We start from the raw sequence: 16,658 nt of genomic DNA on the forward strand, positions 1-16,658 counted from the left end.
GGGCTGGCTCTGCCCGTGATGCTGGGACAGGCAGTGCCCAGGGCAGCAGCAGAGGGAGCGCAGCCGCTCAAGCCCAGCAGCTGAGTCATAGTCAGGGCTAAACGAAAACACGTGTCCAGCCCCAGCTGCACTGCTCACCCCGCTCTGAGGTGCTGGACACTGTAAACAGGGGCGGGGGTGACACAGCCAGCCTGGGCTCTCGGGAGGGCCCTGTCCCCACCAGCTCGCCCCTGCCAAACCAAGGCAGCACCGCGGAGCCAAACACCAACCCAGCGCATCGCTGGTGGTTGCTGTGAGGCAGGGCTGGGGCTCGGCCAGGCCAAGTGTGTTGGGGTGGGAAGGAGGCCCCGTGCCTGCAGATGCCCATGTTCCGCACTTCTGGCTCCCAAGACATGTGCTAGTTCCTCCTGGGGGCCGCTGGCTGCCACCGCGATTTCACAATGCTGCTGGTGAGCACGGGGCTGCTGCAAACACTTCCCAGCTGCTGTTGGCCCTGGAGAAGCTGACCTGGTGCTCCCAGCTCTCTCTCCTGTGCCGAGCACAGCAGCCCTTGGAGCAGGCTTGGCTGTGGCTTCCAGCTCCCAGCAGCTCCTCTCTAGGCCCCGGCTCTTCCTGGAGCTGACGGCTCTGGAGGCACCTCTGGAGCCTGAGCCACGTCTGACAGAAGACGCATGACCAGGACCATGCACCTCCTTGGGGAGCAGGCTGGGAAAGGAGCAGGGGTGTGCCCCCAGCACGCACGGCCACAACTGTTGGCCCCATCAGTCACTTGAAGCCACTGCACTGGTGCTTCCCCCAGCCCTGGGCCAGAGCCCATGTGCCAGAACAGCAGTGCCAGGAGTGGCCCCAGTTCATGGTGCTTGAGGCCACCAGAAGCCACAGCACCACTGGCAGTGTGGTAACTGCTGAGTCCCCTCGGTGATGGCAGAGGAATACACCACAGCCCCCCCCCCCCCCCCCCCCCCCATGAGACCTTCCCCAAGCAACAGTGCCCAGGGCTGGCCGTCACCTCCCCAGCTAACAGGAAAAGGGAAGTGAAACGGCTTCTGGGGAAAGGCCTGATGAAATCCCCCATGGCCGTGACACTATAGATGGGCTTTGCCTGCCCTGGCTGTGACACCCTGCATAGCCCTGTCCCGTCTGTCACCCTGTGACCCCAGCAATCGTGCCTTCAGGAGTGCTCCTCCCCATAGGGATGCTTGTCCCTATGTCTCCAGTACATTCCTGGTGAGGTGCTGGGGACCTAGCTCAGAGGTTCCCCTGCAGGGTGGCCACAGCACAGGTTGCGAGAGTGGCTGGGCTGCAGGGCAGGGTCAGACCCACTCCCCCAGGTACCAGCACCGGCCCAGTGCTCTGGCCAGACACCCCCCTCCTCCAAGGGAGCACCACACAGTGGGACAACGCAGCAGAGCTGGGGCTCAACCTTCTCCTTCACTGCAAACCCAGCGCTTGGATGCCACCAGAGCCACAGAGGGCTTCTGTCACAATTAGGGGCTGGCACTAATGGCCTGACTGGGGATCCAACACATGGGGCCATGGCCGTGTCTGCTGGGCTGAAGCTCGCAGCAACCTGTGGTGGCAGTCCCTTGCCACCAGGTGCCACTGCCGAAACACTCGCACCACGCCTGCTGCAGCAGAGCAATGCTTTACAGGAGGCACCAAGGCCGAGGACAAGAGCTGGGAGCAGAGCCTGGCGTCCCTCTGCTAAGCCCAGGGCTGCCCCCGGCTGGCACTGGCCCCGCGCCCCTCCAGTCCAGTGAATCAGTCGTTAAATAAACTCAATGCCCTCGTATTTCACGCTCCCGATCCTGGTCTCAGGCAGGAGGAAGCGCCCGTCCAGCGTGAAGGCCATGATGTAGCTGGCGATCTTGCCATTGTCCTCCTCCGATTTCAGCGCCACGATGATCTGGTCATCCGTGTCTGGGATGAACTTGAAGGAGGAGAAGCCGTGAGTGGGGACCACGTCCCCCACGCGTCCCACCGTCACGTCCCCGAAGTCCTGCGTGGAGCTCAGCAGCAGGTTGGTGCCGCGCCGCTCGTCCGCCTTCTCATTGTAGCGCTCGTGGCTGGCGCGGCGTGGCAGGAAGAACCAGCGCTGCAGCGTGTCGCTCCAGGACACCGACTCATGGATCAGGTAACCTGCAGCAGGGAGCGGCGGCTGACGGCGTGGGGCACCTGCCAGGCTCCGAAGGACACCGCAGCGGGGAGGTCACAGCCCCATGCAGGCAACCACCGTGAACGTTTCCACCTCCTCCTGCCCACTGCCCATGCAGGAGTCCCCCCAGTCCCTCCCAGAGTGGGACAGGGGCACCCCAGCAATGGCCTCCTCTGCCCTGGGGCCTGGCTGCCAGGCACAGTGCTGCTGAGCCACCCTCCAGCTGCTTGTGCCAGACGGGAGAAAAGCCCTGGACAGGTTTTTTTTTCCCCATCAGGACAAGGGGAGGGAGGGCTTTGGCATCCATCATCCCTCAAACCTCCCACCGGTCCCAGTATTTATGGGGAGGGAGACCTCAGCCACGGAGGGTGCGGGACAGGGGGTGGCAGGAGGGAGCTTTGCTCAGTACCTGGGGGTTGGATGCCCGCTGCAGCCCTCAGCGCGTTGTAGTTCGCCACCCAGTTTTCATGGCCCACGTCGCCCTTGTAGCCAACGACCTTCACCCACTCTGGGTTCTCGTTCACCACCTCCCCTGTCGTCGTGGTCCACTCCTTGCCCAGTCCCCCCACATAGAGGTGCTCGTCCTTCACTGCCAGCCACTCTGCCTTGAAGCCTGCAGTGGAGAGAACAGCATGAGCTGGGGCTCAGACAGCACATGGACATGGGACTGACACCCACTCCCCTGAACACCACATCAGACAGCTCAGTGCTGGGCAGAGCCTTCCCCCATGCAGCCAGCAGGTCCCCAGGCAGGAGCTACCCCCGAGGCACAGAAAAAGTGCACCCGCCCCAGCAAGCTTCAAAGAGCCAAACTGCTCTGCGCCTGCAGGATGGGACAGGATGGAGGAGCTCACCTTTCCCCACTGTGCCATCCCCATCTGGGAGGATCACCCAGGGCACCACCTTGTTGCCCTCAATCTGGTAAACCACTCCTGTCCGGTCATCCACGGCGTACAGCTTCCCGTTGAAGACAACCAGCTCGGAGAGCTCCATGCCCCTGCCCTTCTCAGCCAGGTGGGACTGCAGCATGCTCTCATCTTTGTCCCACTCCACTGTCACGCTGTCCCCGCTGTCTGACAGCACCAGGTAGCCCTTCTTCAAGTAACTGAACCACGTGTGCTCCTCAGAGCCCCGGGACTGTGTGTCCAGATCCGCGATGACTCCGATGCGGTAGCGCACACCCTCAGGGTTCCTCTGGGGTGGGGACAGCGGGTAGGTGTCATTGTAGCGGTCACCTGCCTGCAGGCTGAGCTGCCAGTTGTGAGGATTGGGCGGACCATGCCGTGCCGGGGAGGACCGATGCAGGCAGAAGAGCAGCAGCACAAACCCCACGCAGGCTGATGACAGCACGATGGCCTTCCAGCGGAGTCGGAAGCGGGGGTCAGCACCCTTGGTCATGGACGCGAGGACAGGCAGACCACCAACGCTGATCCGGAGGGGGCTCATAGACTCATCGCAGGGCGGGACGGGCATCAGACTGCGGACGAGGAGAACCTGTTGAGAGGAAGGGAAGAAGCAAATCAGAGAGCTGGAGCCTGGCACTGCACTGAGCCTGGGGGGAGTAGAGCACAGTCATGAGGGAGCAGCCAGGGGCCTCATCCCTTCTCCTGCACCATGAGAAGGTGCTGCCACCTCACACAGGGAAGAGCCAGCACGCCAAGGGGCTGCTTTGCTGGTGGACCCACTCTCAACCCCTTCTCACCCCTGCTCTGCAGTTCCGGACCGGGGCAAGCCCTGGCGTGTTGGCAGACGCACATGGCCTGCTCAGCACCTCCACCTGCCCCAAGTCCGCCGCAGCCCAGGCAGGGAGCTGAGGCCACGCCAAGCCCCGAGACCTGTGCTGAGGTGCCCTGCTGAGCAATGTCCCTGCACAGCCCCGGCAGGAAGGAGGGTCCTCTCTGGCAGTGAGGCCAACCCTTGCTGCCTCCAAAGCAGCCACCGCGCCTGGTCCAGCTCCCAGGGCCCCTGGGAACCAGCCTCACTGGCGAGCGTGTCCCCAGGCCCCACAGGGACACCGGGAGATACGTGGCAGCTCCACCCACACAGGATGCCAAAGCGTGAGCAGGAAGCGAAGCACCCGAGTACAAGGGACAAACACCCCGACCTGCCCAGCCTTAAAGTCACAGCAGCCCCTGCTTTCCCCCTGCCCATGGTCACAGCGTATCTTCGGGCACGACTCGTGTGCGGGTGCCCTCAGCCCACACCTCGCTGTGCCCACCTGCAGTGCCCAGGCACCAGCAGCTCCTCTCCCTGCCCTTTCTCTCTGTGCAGCGCAGGGGACGTGGCAGCTCCACGGAGCTCCTGCAGATGTCAAACAACCCCCCCCCCGGGCGCTGGAAGCCACCCCAACATCACCTGGGCCATGCAGCCCAGGGCAAGGACCCCCAGCCCGGAGCAGGACCCCAAAGGAGGGGTCCCCAGCTGCCAGCTCAGGGCTGTCCCCAAGGACCCGTCACCGCCGTGATGGGGCTCCGGGCCTGGCGCTGGGCACGGGCTGTCCCGCGGGGCTCTCAATGCGCCTTTCAGCAGCCCGAGGGGCGAACAGAGGCTGCATTGAGCGCGGGGGGGCGAGTCCCGGACAGGCGGGAGAACTCCCGGCCGTGGGAGAGCCGGACGGGATAGGGACGAACCCTGTGGGGACGGAGCGCTGGCCCCATCCCAGCACCTGCCCTGGGCACGGACACGGGATCCCCGACCCCGCGAGCATGGACACGGGCCCCCAGGCCTCCCCGGCCACGGGCACCGGCACCTCCGGGCCCCACAGGCATGGACTCGGGAGCCCTGAGCCACCTCCCCGGGGGAGCTGCCGGGAGAACGGCGCACCGCCCGGCCCGAGCGGGGCCTTGCTGGCCACCGCGCCCCTCCGCCGCAGGGCACAGCCTGGGGACAGCGATGCTCCCACCCGAGCGGGGGGCTCGGGGCGGCACAGCTCGGCAGGGCCCCGGCCCCGGTCCCGGTCCCGGTCCAAGCCCCTCGCCCCCCCCGGTCCCAGCTCACCGCGGACCCGCCCGCGCACAGCCGCTGCAGCCACCGCTACCCCACGGCCTACAGCTCCCGGCAGGCCCCGCGCGCCACGGCAGCCGGCAGCGGCCAAACCTCCTCGGCGGAGCGAGAACTACGACTCCCAGCAGGCCCCGCGCGGCACCGCCCACCTCCTCCCCGTCCTCCCGGCCGCGGGGCCGCTGGGAGCTGCAGTCCGCCCCGTACCGGGCTCCTGCTGCCCAGCCCCGGGTGTGCCCGTGGCGGGTGCCCGGCGGGAGGGACCCCGCCGCAGCCCGCAGTTCCTCCGCCCGCGCCCCGTGTCCCCCGGTACCGGGGTGCGGGGACGAGTCCGGGACACCCCCGTGTGCCCGTTGTCCGCGGCCGCCCGCGAAGGGCCGGTTCCCGGCTGGGGCTGGGCGAGCCCCGGTGCCCCCAGGGCTGGGAAGCGGCAGGTGGGTGCTCCGGAGCGGGGCAGGGTCCTGCCCCACAGGGCAGCCCGCAGGACCGGCCCCGTTGAAGCCCCCGTGCCGCCCCCGTCCCCTGCCCTCGGACCAGCGCCGGTCGTGGCTGCGGGCCCGGTGCTGGCAGGAGCTCCGGGAGCGCACATGGTTAACGCAGCTGGCGAGGGAGGGCTGCGCGCCCCGTTCCGCTCCTCCCGTCCCATCTTGTCCCATCCTGTCCCGTCCCGCTCCTCTCCGCCGCCTCCGCTCTCCAGAAAGTGCATTTCCGCCCGGGCCGAAGGAGGAAACGGGGCCGCGGGAGAGGGAGGCAGCGGAGCCGGCGGGGCGGTGCGGGGGGATGCTCTAGGGAAGGGACGGCAGCGCCGGGAGGAGCAGCCCTGCCCCGGAGGTAGGTTGGCGGCAGGCTCGGGGGGGCCCTGCAGGCTGGGGACCGGCGCCCCACCTCGCTGTACCCATCCGCGGTACCGCCGGCGGCAGGCGGGACCACTCAGGAGGCGCGTCTGCCTCGTCAGGCCCATGGGTGCTCCAGGACACGTCCAGCGAGGGGGACCAGAAGCCCTCAAGTCTGGTCAGTCGAGCAGGGACCTTGACCTGGTGCCAATAGGTGGTGGGGACCACAGGGACTGTCCTGTGAGGGCACAGGCCGACCCACAGCACCATGTACCCAGAAAACCCATCCCCATGAGCAGTCAAACCCAGGGCTGAGCAGCCCCATGGCATGGCCAAGGGGACACGGTGGCTGCAAGCTGCACTCAAGCACATATCACAGGTGCTGTGGGTGCTGGAGGGTCACAACCATGCCATGGTCCTTCACTCCCGCCCTGCTGCCTGCTGGGTCTGCACTGCTTCGGTGGGCAAACAGCTCTGCAGCCATTCCAGCTGCTACAGCAAAAGGCGGGGGGTGAATCCCAGCAGCACAACCCCAGAGGTGTCCCGGCTCTGCTGCTGAGGCCTGGGGAGGGTGAGGTGAGCACACAGGTTCTGCTGAGCCCTCATCCCTCTCCCGGGGTTTGCTCTTGTTTCATCCTGGTCTTTACCGCCGCCTGGAATGTGTTTCAGGATGTTTTGGTTTGCAGCCCCTGAATTTAAATCCTCCAAACTGATCCTGGAGATCGTCCAACCCCAACAGGAAAGACAGTGTCCCTCCCGCAGGACCGGGTATGCCATGCAGGCAGCTTCTGCAGAGGAGCCCCACATGCTTCTGGTGACGGCACCATGGCCATGGTGGCACTGTGCCAGTCCTATACACACACAGCGCAGCTGCCTTCATTTCCAGCCCTGTGGCAGCCTGGGAAGCTGCCTTTCTTGGTGGGAATTTCCTGGTGACGGATTTCTTCTCCTTGTGGAGCAGTTCCCTGCAAAGCTATGTTTTCCCCAGGGTTGAGCCTGCTTTGGGTCCCAGGGAAATGTGTGTTTTGATAGTCCCAGAGCTGAGGGAGGGTCACAGGCTTCTCAAAACCTCACAGGCTGCATGCCATGGTCTCTGGCATGTGGCTGACGGAGCTGGAGGCCAAGCAGGGTAAAGAGAGCTAGGTCTAAGGCTATGCAGGATGGTATCTGCTCACAAGCCCCTGACTAGCCCCCTCTGTGCTTCTGTCCATGGATCTGCTTCTCCCCTGCCTGCAGAGCTGAGCATGGGCAGGCACCAGGCCAGGGAAGATGCAGTGCCAGGATGCCCATGCATGGTACCCAGAGCCCTGCTGTCCTCATACCCAGCGGCAGGACCCCAGCCAGGATAAGACAGAGGCAGTGGGCACACAGGCACCTGGGAAGCATGTGAGGGGACAGGCCCTTAGCAGAGGGTACGAGCAGTGGGAAAGCCCTTTGGAGCCTTTCCCCATCCCTCTGCCTCTTCCCAGCCCCAGCGCAGGTGACTCATAAGCCTGGCATCCATCCTGGCCTCGAACGCCCTCCACACCCACTGCTGGAGCAAGCTGGGTCCCCGGACACCAGCCACACACCTGGGGACATCAGTAACTGCCCTGAGGCTGCCAGCCTGGCCATTACTGACCAGCGACCCTGGTGCTCACAGAGCGGGTGTTCACCAAAACAACAGGGTTCTGCCCCAGGAGCCTTCCCGTGGCCCTGGCCCATCCCCAGAACACAGGCTGTGCTGCGCAGGGCCCTGTGCCCATCCGGTTGCACCCTGGCACTGCCTCAGATGCCAACCGGCTGGGCAGTGCCACATGGTGTTTGGCCATGGCTGTCCTGGCGCCTTTGGGGCTGCAGGGTGAGGTGCTGGTGCCTGGCCCTGTGCTAGGAGCGGATGCAGCTGCGATAAGGCAGGGAAGGGCAACGGAGCTGCCGGGGTTGGGCCACAGTGCCACCGGCTACTGATAAATACAAATATTAGTTCTGGCCCCATGCAGGATGTGGGCTCCCAGGGAGGTTTCTCTCCATGTGGGCCGGCTCCCAGCCCACATCCATGTCTACAAAGAGGTGGGTCTTATCTCTTTGCAATCCTCAGAGCAAGGGCTGGCAGGTCCTGGGGCACAGGAGCCCCTTTCACAGGGTCTGTGCAGCCTGTGCTGTGGACACCCTCGCACGCTGTGGGGCAGGAGGGATGCAGCACCCTCCCTGGGGTTGGCATCCCACACACAGTCAGGGCTGCACCCGACATTCTCCCATGCCATTTGGAGCTGCCTGTAGCTTTTATTTCGGATGCTGACATCCCACGTTGCTGCTCTTGGGCATTCATGGGAGGCATCTGAAGCTGGGCTGGGTAGGAGCAGCAGCGCTTGGACAGTCAGACAGAGGCTGCTGCTCTGCTGCACCCTTGCCTTCCCAGGGAATTCCCTCTTCCGTGCATGCCAGGGGCTGCATGGCCTCATGTCTCAGCCTGTTTGCGAGCCCAGAGACCCTGCACTGCCCAAACATGGGTCTCCCAGGTGCTCACTGGAGCATCACAGAGGTACATGGCCCAGCTAATGCAGCTATTTAGGTACAGATGGTCCCTGCAGCTGCAAGGGATACAGTGACCATGCTGCAGGCTCTGCTGGGGAGGAGGCTGCTGGAGAGCAGTGTTGTGGGGCTGGAAGGGCAGCTGTGCCCTGCCTAGGGCTGTGCCATTCTCTGGGTCCTGTGCTGGGGACAGCGCAGGGCACAGCCAGGGCCAGGCAGCCCTGCAGCATCCCTCACTGTCCCCTGAGCCGGCCTTGGCACCTCACAGGGCACTGCCATGGAGGGGCTCTGGGTGCCTGGTGTCCTGCTGCTTTCCTGCCTGCTGCTGCCCTCCCCTGTGGGCAGCCAGACCAGACCCAGCCCTGACCGGCGTTTGGAGATGGACCCCACAGAGGCACCGTCCCAGCACCACACTGCCAGGTGAGGGGATCCCAGGGGAAGGGCGTTTGGCAGTGGGGCCCACGGCAGTCCTGGCACTGCAAAGGGCCTCAGCCCCCCATAGCTCCCCATTGCTCTTTGCTTTCTGCCCTCCACAGGGCCATGCAGGAGCAGCAGGTCAGCAGTGCCCAGGAGATGCCCCTGCAGCGCCGCTGCGTTCACTGCTGTGAGCAGCCCAGCCAGCGCATTTACCACCCCCAGTACCAGCCCCTGCCTCAGATCAACATGACCATCCTGAAAGGTGAGGGCTGGTGGGGAACCCCCCACTGCTGCATCACTGCCCACAGCCAAATCTGCCACCCAGGCATTCCATGCTGCTGGGTACCACCAGCCTGGCCTGGCAGCACCATTGCAGTGCAGAGCTGTGCTCCCAGTGCTGGCCTCGCACGAACTGGGGGCAAGAAGTTTGGTCTGGTGCCCAGGGAGGGGGTTGGGGGATCCCTGCTGCCCTCGTCCCTTTCTGTCACACAAAGGCACTGGGTTTAGGTGTGTTGCTCACCTCTGAACACGCACCCGTCCCTCCTGCTTTGGCCAGGTGAGAAGGGGGACCGTGGTGAGCGAGGCATGCAGGGCAAGTTTGGCAAGACAGGGGTGGCCGGCAGCAGGGGCCACGCAGGGCCCAAGGGACAGAAGGGCAGCATGGGCGCCCCGGGGGAGCGCTGCAAGAGCCACTACGCTGCCTTCTCGGTGGGCCGCAAGAAACCCCTGCACAGCAACGACTACTACCAGACCCTCATCTTCGACACGGAGTTCGTCAACCTCTATGACCACTTCAGCATGTTCACGGGCAAGTTTTACTGCTACGTCCCTGGGATCTACTACTTCAGCCTCAACGTGCACACCTGGAACCAGAAGGAGACATACCTGCACATCATGCGCAATGGGGCGGAGGTGGTGATCCTCTATGCCCAGGTGAGCGACCGCAGCATCATGCAGAGCCAAAGCGTCATGCTAGATCTGCAGGAGCAGGATGAGGTCTGGGTGCGGCTCTACAAGGGTGAGCGTGAGAATGCAGTCTTCAGTGACGAGTACGACACCTACATCACCTTCAGCGGGCACCTCATCAAGTACAGCGGAGACCCCTGAGCGCTCAGTGGCTCCCCGCTCCTCCTGCCCTGGGCAGGTGTCCGAGGAGCCCCTGCCATCCCTCACCCTGGGCACGCCAGCACTGTTAGCTGTTTGCCCATACACGTGCCACTACCCCCAGCAGCCGCACAGTGTGTGAGCATCCCCAGCGCTGCTCCTTGAGGCCCATCAAATGGACCTTGAGGAGTCAGAGGCATTTCCAGCCTCTGCTGCACTTGAGGCCAGGAAGCAGCTGTGCACTGGGTGCGGGCAGGGAGCTCATCCCTTCTTGTGCCTGCTCCGGAGCTGGGTTTGCTGGGACACAGCCTGAGCTGACACCAGCAGAACGGGTTTGACTGCTGGTGCCCTGGAGCAAAGCAGCGCAGACATGTGCACCATGTTCCTCCCTTGTTCCCTTGTACTGTGCCACACTCTGCAGGCATCTAATCCTGGAAGAAGGCAGAGGGTGCTCAGCGCCCAGCAGGGAAGGCAATAAAACCACTAAGGGCCCCTCTTCCTTTTCACAGAGCTGGGTCCCAGCCGCGTGGCCGTCGGGCACCCTCTGAGCTAACACTTCCCCCATGCAGATTGCAGCAGTGCCCCTCCACAAGCCCCATCACAGCTCCTCCCACCGCGGCCTCTGCTTGGTACCAGCACTGCTGGGGGGTGCTGGCTCCCCGGGCAGCCCTGGGTGCGGGGCCTTTGGCCTGAGCCGCTTCCTCTTCAGTTATGTTATCTGCTGCCCAGACTTTGTATTTCTGTAGATGCAAGAGCAGAGTGGGGCCCAGGGCAACATCCTGCCCCCCTCCCTCTGTACAGCTTTAAACATTAAACACCCCATGATTTCCAGTTCTACTCACACTTTCTGTGTGTCCTCTTGCTTTGCGTGCGGAGGCTCCAAGTGGCTCAGGGCAAGTTCCTGCTCCCACAGTGCAGGGGCTCCCTGAGAGTCATGGGCTGTCCTGGTGCTGCTGTGCTGGTGGTGGAGCAGGAAGGGCAGAGCATCCCTGGAGAGCTGGGGTGGCCGGAGCCAGGCTCTGAGGTGCAGCAGCTCTCTGAGGGCTGGGAGCTGAGCACAGTAACAGACCCATGAGCAGGGTGGGCTGGGGGTGATGGTTGGGTTTACCAAGAGTCCAGATGATCTGTGAAGTACCTGGTGATGAGGCAGGTCTGAGGGCAAACTGTGCGTCAGGGGCTGGATCTGTGGGTCTGTGGTTGAGCAGAGCAGAGCTGAAGACCACCATCTTCCTATCACAGCAAGGGAAAGAAGAAATGCTCAGGGCTGAGCTTAAATAGTGCTCCATCCCCAGGGGTGGGTGGTGAGTGGGGTCCAGGTGAGGCTGGTCATTCCATCAAGGGCTGCTGGTGCCTCAGCCCCAGTGCTGCTGTCCCTGTGGGGCTGGCAGAGACCCTGCTCATGGCCCAGCCCCATGGGGGGGGGGGCGAAGCCCCACAGCATTAGTAGGCCCCAGGCAGGACCGGTGCTGCTGGTACTGCTGGCACACGCCATGAGAGGAGGGAAAGGCTGCCTCATGGGACGCCCACCAGCACAGGTACCAGCTCTGTTCCAGCTTGTACAGTGGGACTTGCTCTAGGACAAATGTCGCATCCTGGGATACATATCCCATCCCAGGACACACAGTACATCCACAGACACATGATCCTGTTCCAGCACACACAGCCCGTACCGGGACACACGTCCCCTGCCAGCACACACAGCCCGTACCGGGACACACGTCCCCTGCCAGCACACACAGCCCGTACCGGGACACACGTCCCCTGCCAGCACACACAGCCCGTACCGGGACACACGTCCCCTGCCAGCACACACAGCCCGTACCGGGACACACGTCCCCTGTCAGCACACACAGCCCATAGCGGGACACACGTCCCCTGTCAGCACACACAGCCCATAGCGGGACACACGTCCCCTGCACACACAGCACACACAGTCCCCTGCCAGCACACACAGCCCCGGGACACACGTCCCCTGCCAGCACACACACCCCGTACCGGGACACACGTCCCCTGCCAGCACACACAGCCCATAGCGGGACACACGTCCCCTGTCAGCACACACAGCCCGTACCGGGACACACGTCCCCTGCCAGCACACACAGCCCGTACCGGGACACACGTCCCCTGCCAGCACACACAGCCCGTACCGGGACACACGTCCCCTGTCAGCACACACAGCCCGTACCGGGACACACGTCCCCTGTCCACACACACACACAGCACACACAGCCCGGGACACACGTCCCCTGCCAGCACACACAGGGTCAGCACACACACACACGTCCCCTGCCAGCACACACAGCCCGTACCGGGACACACGTCCCCTGCCAGCACACACAGCCCGTACCGGGACACACGTCCCCTGCCAGCACACACAGCCCGTACCGGGACACAAGCCCCATCCCGGGCCACTCGCTCCACCCCTGGACATGGGAGGGCGCTGGGGCCGGGGGCGGGCGGAGCTCCTTCGGCCGCGCCTCCGGCAGAGCGGGGCCGGGCGGCGGCGGGCGGCAGCGGAGCGGCGGCAGCGGTAGCGCCATGGCGGAGGCGCAGGACGGGCCCGGGCGGCGCGGCAAGAGGCCGGGGGACGGGGAGGAGGAGCCGGGCGAGGAGGAGCGGGCCGGGCGGCGGCGGCGGAGGTGGGCGGTGGGATCGGGACCGGGATCGGGCCGGGGATCGGGATCGGGATCGGGGCAGGGACCGAGCTCCGGGCCGGTCTCGGCGGGCGCTGGCCGCGGTGCTGGCCCGGCCCGGCGGTGGGTGGCTCTGGCGCTGTCCGTCCCTCACCTCCTGCCCGGGCAGCTTCCAGCCGGCGGCGGAGTCCCGGGGAGCCACGGTCCTGCACGATACCATCAGCACCCGCCCGCAGCCCCTGCCAGGTGAGGCAGCACCCCCGACCCGCGCTGCGCTGCTGCTGGTGCCGGTACCGAGCCGCCCGGGCAGCGCTTCCCGCTGACCCTGTCCTCTGTCCCCCCCCGCCCCAGCGAGGCACTTTGACACCAAGACAACAGAGCCCGTCAGCTTCTTCTTGTCTGGCCTGGAGGAGCTGCTGTCCTGGCAGCCCGATGGCAACGACGACTTCAACATCTGCGCTGTGCAGCTGGCCAAGCGCCAGCCCCCGCTCCACAGCAAGAGGCCCCGGACACTGGTGTGCCACGACATGCGTGGCGGGTACCTGGAGGACAGGTACATGCTGGGTGGAGGGGACGTGGCAGGGAGGCCCAGCATCTCAAACCTGTTCTATTTCTGCTTGATTTGTTTCCCACGGGCAGGGACGGAGGGGTTTGGGGATGGAGCACCGTGACCTTGCTCAGGCCAGCCCTAGCTGGGGTCTGTGGGGTAACTCAGTGCTACAGCTCTGTACAGCTCCTGGGCTGTGAGTCAGGCTCCTGCCCAGCCCCGCAGCCGTTGCCGGCGTCCTCCTCGCCGTGCCCAACCCTCCTCTTGCTGCCGCTGCAGGTTCATCCAGGGTTCAGCCACACGCAACCCCTACGTCTTCTACCACTGGCGGTACATCGACATCTTCGTCTACTTCAGCCACCGCACTGTCACTATCCCACCCGTGTGCTGGACCAACGCGGCGCACCGGAATGGCGTCCTGGTGCTGGGTGAGGAAGGGCCAGCTGCAGGGCTGGAAGCTGCAGGACCAGGCCTGCGGGAGCCCTGGGCATGCAGTGACTTTGCTGAGGTGCGTGGCTGACGCTGGTCTCACCGTGTCCCCAGGCACGTTCATCACGGAGTGGACGGATGGGGAGAAGCTGTGCGAGTCCTTCCTGGCTGGCGGGGAAGAGGCATTCCGTGCCGTGAGCGAGCAGCTGGCGCGCATTGCCCAGCACTACCGCTTTGATGGCTGGCTGGTCAACATGGAGAACACGCTGAGTGTGAGCTGCGGTCCCCTGCCCATCCCCGGTGCCCGGCTGTCCTCACTGCCCCATGCTGACCTGGCTCTGCTCTCTCCTGCAGGCGGCAGCGGTGAAGAACCTGCCCCCCTTCCTGCGGCACTTGACCGCACAGGTTCACAGTGCCGTGCCTGGGGGCCTGGTGATCTGGTATGACAGTGTCCTGCAGAATGGCACGCTGAAGTGGCAGAATGAGCTGAACCAGGACAATAGGTGAGGCCGGGCCCTGCCCCACCACTTTGTCTGGGTGGAACTGACACTGGGTAGGGGCTGAGCCCACCCCAAACCCAGGGTGCAGCACATGGCCTGCACAGGCCCTGGAGGGGTGGTCTGCGGGAACTTGCACTGACCCTCGTCCACAGGGTGTTCTTTGATGCTTGTGATGGGCTGTTCACCAACTACAACTGGAAGGAAGAGCACCTGGAGCGCACGCGTGCGCTGGCCGGCCCGCGCCAAACTGATGTCTATGTTGGCATCGATGTCTTCGCCCGTGGTGATGTGATCAGTGGTGGCTTTGACACCAACAAGGTGGGTGTGCCGGGACCCTCTGCCTCCCCCAGTGCAGGGCTGCCTGTCCCATGCTGCTCACTGCTTGTCCCTGCAGTCGCTGCGCCTGATCCGCCAGCACGGCCTCTCCGCTGCTGTCTTCGCTCCCGGCTGGGTCTACGAGCACCTGGGCGAGGAAAACTTCCTGCGCAATGAGAACAAGTGAGGGTGGCTCAGAGCGGGAGGGAGGAGAGGGGAGATGGGGCCAGAGCACTCCGGGATGCAGGGCAGTGGGATGGGGCTGCAGGAGACCACAGCTGCTGTCCAGGATGGGCTGGTGAGGCCGTGGTGGGGCAGTGGCCGTAGCTGGGGGTCTCTGCTCTGATCCATGCCTTTCCCTCCAGGTTCTGGGGCTTGCTGGCTGAGTACCTGCTCACACATAGCGTCTGCACTCTGCCCCTCGCCACCTCCTTCAGCCTGGGCATGGGCACCAGCAGGTTCCTGGATGGGAAGGTGGGTGTGGGGTGATTATTTGGCTCCAGCTGTGCACGGGTGGGCTGTGCAGGGGGGTCCCTTCTCCCGACTCCCCACCCAGCCCAGCTCGCCCTGTCCTGCAGGTGGAAGAGGCCGGGCCCTGGTATGACCTGAGTGCACAGGAGATCCAGCCCCTCTACCCGGAGCAGGAAGGCAGGCTGAGCACAAGCTGCTGCCTGCAGGATGCCTGGTGTGGTGGCAGCTCTCTGAGGCTGCAGGGGATCATCCCTGCCGGCGAGGAGCATGTGGCCATCCGGTGAGCTGCGGGTGAAGACCCTCACCACCTTCTCAGTGCTGGGCTGGCATGGCATGTTGCACGCGGTGAGCGTGCTGCAGGGCTCTGCCCGCACTGCCCAGCAGACCTAACCGGATGCATCTTCTCTGTCTCTCTCCTCTCTCTCTCTCTGTCTCTCTCTGGGTGGATTTGGGGTCATCAGCCTTTTCTCTTTGCAGATGCCGGCGCCCCCCAAGCTCTTCCTGACCTTGCTCTACAAGCTGGAGGGGCCGCACACCGAGTTTACTGTTGCGCTGGAGCTCACCACCTGGGACTCGGGGACCTGCTATGAGGGCAATGTCACCTCCCTGCCCGGTGAGGACCCTACCCCTTCCCATGCTCTCTGTAGCGAGCACCCACTGCATGGTGGTGGCATGGGACCACGGGGGCATGGGACCAGCTCAGCCCCTCACCCCCCTGGTCCCACTCCCTCCAATAGAGCCCAGCGGCCGTCATCACCCCCGGTTCCTCTCGGCACCACCGCCCGGCCTCGCCAAGCTGCTTGCCTCCTGCAACAGTGGCTCCCATGGCTGGACCAGCCGGTGAGTGCGCCGCTGGCACCGTGTGCCCATGGGTAGGCATAGGCACCCCAGGGCTCCCCTGGCACCGTGCCTTCTCTGCCCCTTTGCTGTCAGGTGCTATGAGCTGGATCTTCACGACTGCAGCCTGCGCGACCTCTCCCTGCTCGTGTCCCGCCAGCAGCCCAGCCCACAGGAGATGCCCTTCTCCTGCCTCCTCGGGGAGGTCCGGGTGAGTGCCTGCCCTGCTGCTCGCGGAGCTCGCCGGTGCTGCCCCACCTCCGCCTCTCATGGAGCCGCGGTTCCCTCGGCAGGTGCTGGATGCGGCCAGCGTGGCGGCCGCCCCGCCGCAGATACAGAGCCTGTTGGCCTCGCAGCTCTGGTGGCAGGAGGGCCCCACGGCGGAGCAGCTCTCGCTCAGCCTCACCCTGCGCTGGACCTTCCCGCCCGGCCAGGCCAGCTGGTTCCGAGTCTTCAGCCAGGGCGCCCGCTGCCGCCAGGGCCAGACGGCGCCGCAGCTCCTGGGGCTGGCGCACGCCTGCCTGTACCGCGCCGTGGGGCTGGCGGTGCCGCGGCCGGCGGCCGGGCAGTCCTGCCGCCTGGAGCTGCTGGTGGAGCCGGTGCTGCGCAACGAGCTGCCCGTGGACCCGCAGCTCTGGGGGCGGCTGGTGTTGATCTACTCTGCACCAGCCACGGGCACCAGCAGAGACGGGCATTAAAAGCAAACGTGGTGCGGCGCCATGTCTGTGTCTCCTCTGTGCTGGTGGGGTGGCTGTGGGCTCAGCAGGTTGAGGCTGCATCTCATAGAACCGTGGAACGGCTTAGGTCAGAAAGGACCTCGAGATCACGCAGTTCCAACCCCCTGCCGTGGGCAGGGACACCTCACACTAGACCATGTCGCCCGAGGCTCTGTCCAGCCTGGCCTTG

At 65.0% G+C, this 16,658-nt stretch overlaps 4 protein-coding genes across 6 annotated transcripts in view; 3 read left to right on the top strand and 1 right to left on the bottom strand.

Moving 5' to 3' along the window:
* Positions 1-16,658, top strand: part of ARL16 (ADP ribosylation factor like GTPase 16) — a 251,534-nt gene that overhangs the window by 130,867 nt on the left and 104,009 nt on the right. The window lies entirely within an intron of this gene.
* Positions 1,285-5,258, bottom strand: CANT1 (calcium activated nucleotidase 1). Of its 2 annotated transcripts, none has more exons than XM_057409640.1 (4): positions 3,848-4,268; positions 3,010-3,649; positions 2,565-2,768; positions 1,285-2,139 (listed from the first exon to the last, which is right to left on the bottom strand). In XM_057409640.1, the coding sequence occupies exons 2-4, from the start codon at positions 3,626-3,628 to the stop codon at positions 1,769-1,771; spliced, it is 1,194 nt and encodes a 397-aa protein (XP_057265623.1). In that variant the 5' UTR covers positions 3,629-3,649; positions 3,848-4,268; the 3' UTR covers positions 1,285-1,768. The 2 variants fall into 2 exon arrangements, with proteins under 2 accessions (XP_057265623.1, XP_057265621.1); XM_057409638.1 differs by lacking the exon at positions 3,848-4,268 and adding an exon at positions 5,153-5,258 and having other exon boundaries at positions 1,286-2,139.
* C1QTNF1 (C1q and TNF related 1) lies at positions 5,665-10,861 on the top strand. Of its 2 annotated transcripts, none has more exons than XM_057409645.1 (4): positions 5,665-5,986; positions 8,748-8,919; positions 9,036-9,178; positions 9,473-10,861. In XM_057409645.1, the coding sequence occupies exons 1-4, from the start codon at positions 5,743-5,745 to the stop codon at positions 10,021-10,023; spliced, it is 1,110 nt and encodes a 369-aa protein (XP_057265628.1). In that variant the 5' UTR covers positions 5,665-5,742; the 3' UTR covers positions 10,024-10,861. The 2 variants fall into 2 exon arrangements, with proteins under 2 accessions (XP_057265628.1, XP_057265627.1); XM_057409644.1 differs by having other exon boundaries at positions 5,668-5,986; positions 8,768-8,919.
* Positions 12,508-16,532, top strand: ENGASE (endo-beta-N-acetylglucosaminidase). The gene is made up of 14 exons (XM_057409616.1): positions 12,508-12,659; positions 12,823-12,899; positions 13,005-13,206; positions 13,480-13,628; positions 13,744-13,901; positions 13,984-14,132; positions 14,282-14,447; positions 14,524-14,627; positions 14,810-14,918; positions 15,023-15,195; positions 15,377-15,528; positions 15,653-15,755; positions 15,849-15,963; positions 16,046-16,532. Exons 1-14 carry the CDS (start codon positions 12,559-12,561, stop codon positions 16,448-16,450), a joined length of 2,163 nt encoding a protein of 720 aa, XP_057265599.1. The 5' UTR covers positions 12,508-12,558; the 3' UTR covers positions 16,451-16,532.

Source organism: Pezoporus wallicus, unplaced genomic scaffold, assembly GCF_028554395.1.
Source record: "Pezoporus wallicus isolate ANWC-B61680 ecotype Strahan unplaced genomic scaffold, APGP_CSIRO_Pwel_v1 contig_12974, whole genome shotgun sequence".
Classification (NCBI taxonomy): Eukaryota; Metazoa; Chordata; class Aves; order Psittaciformes; family Psittacidae; genus Pezoporus; species Pezoporus wallicus.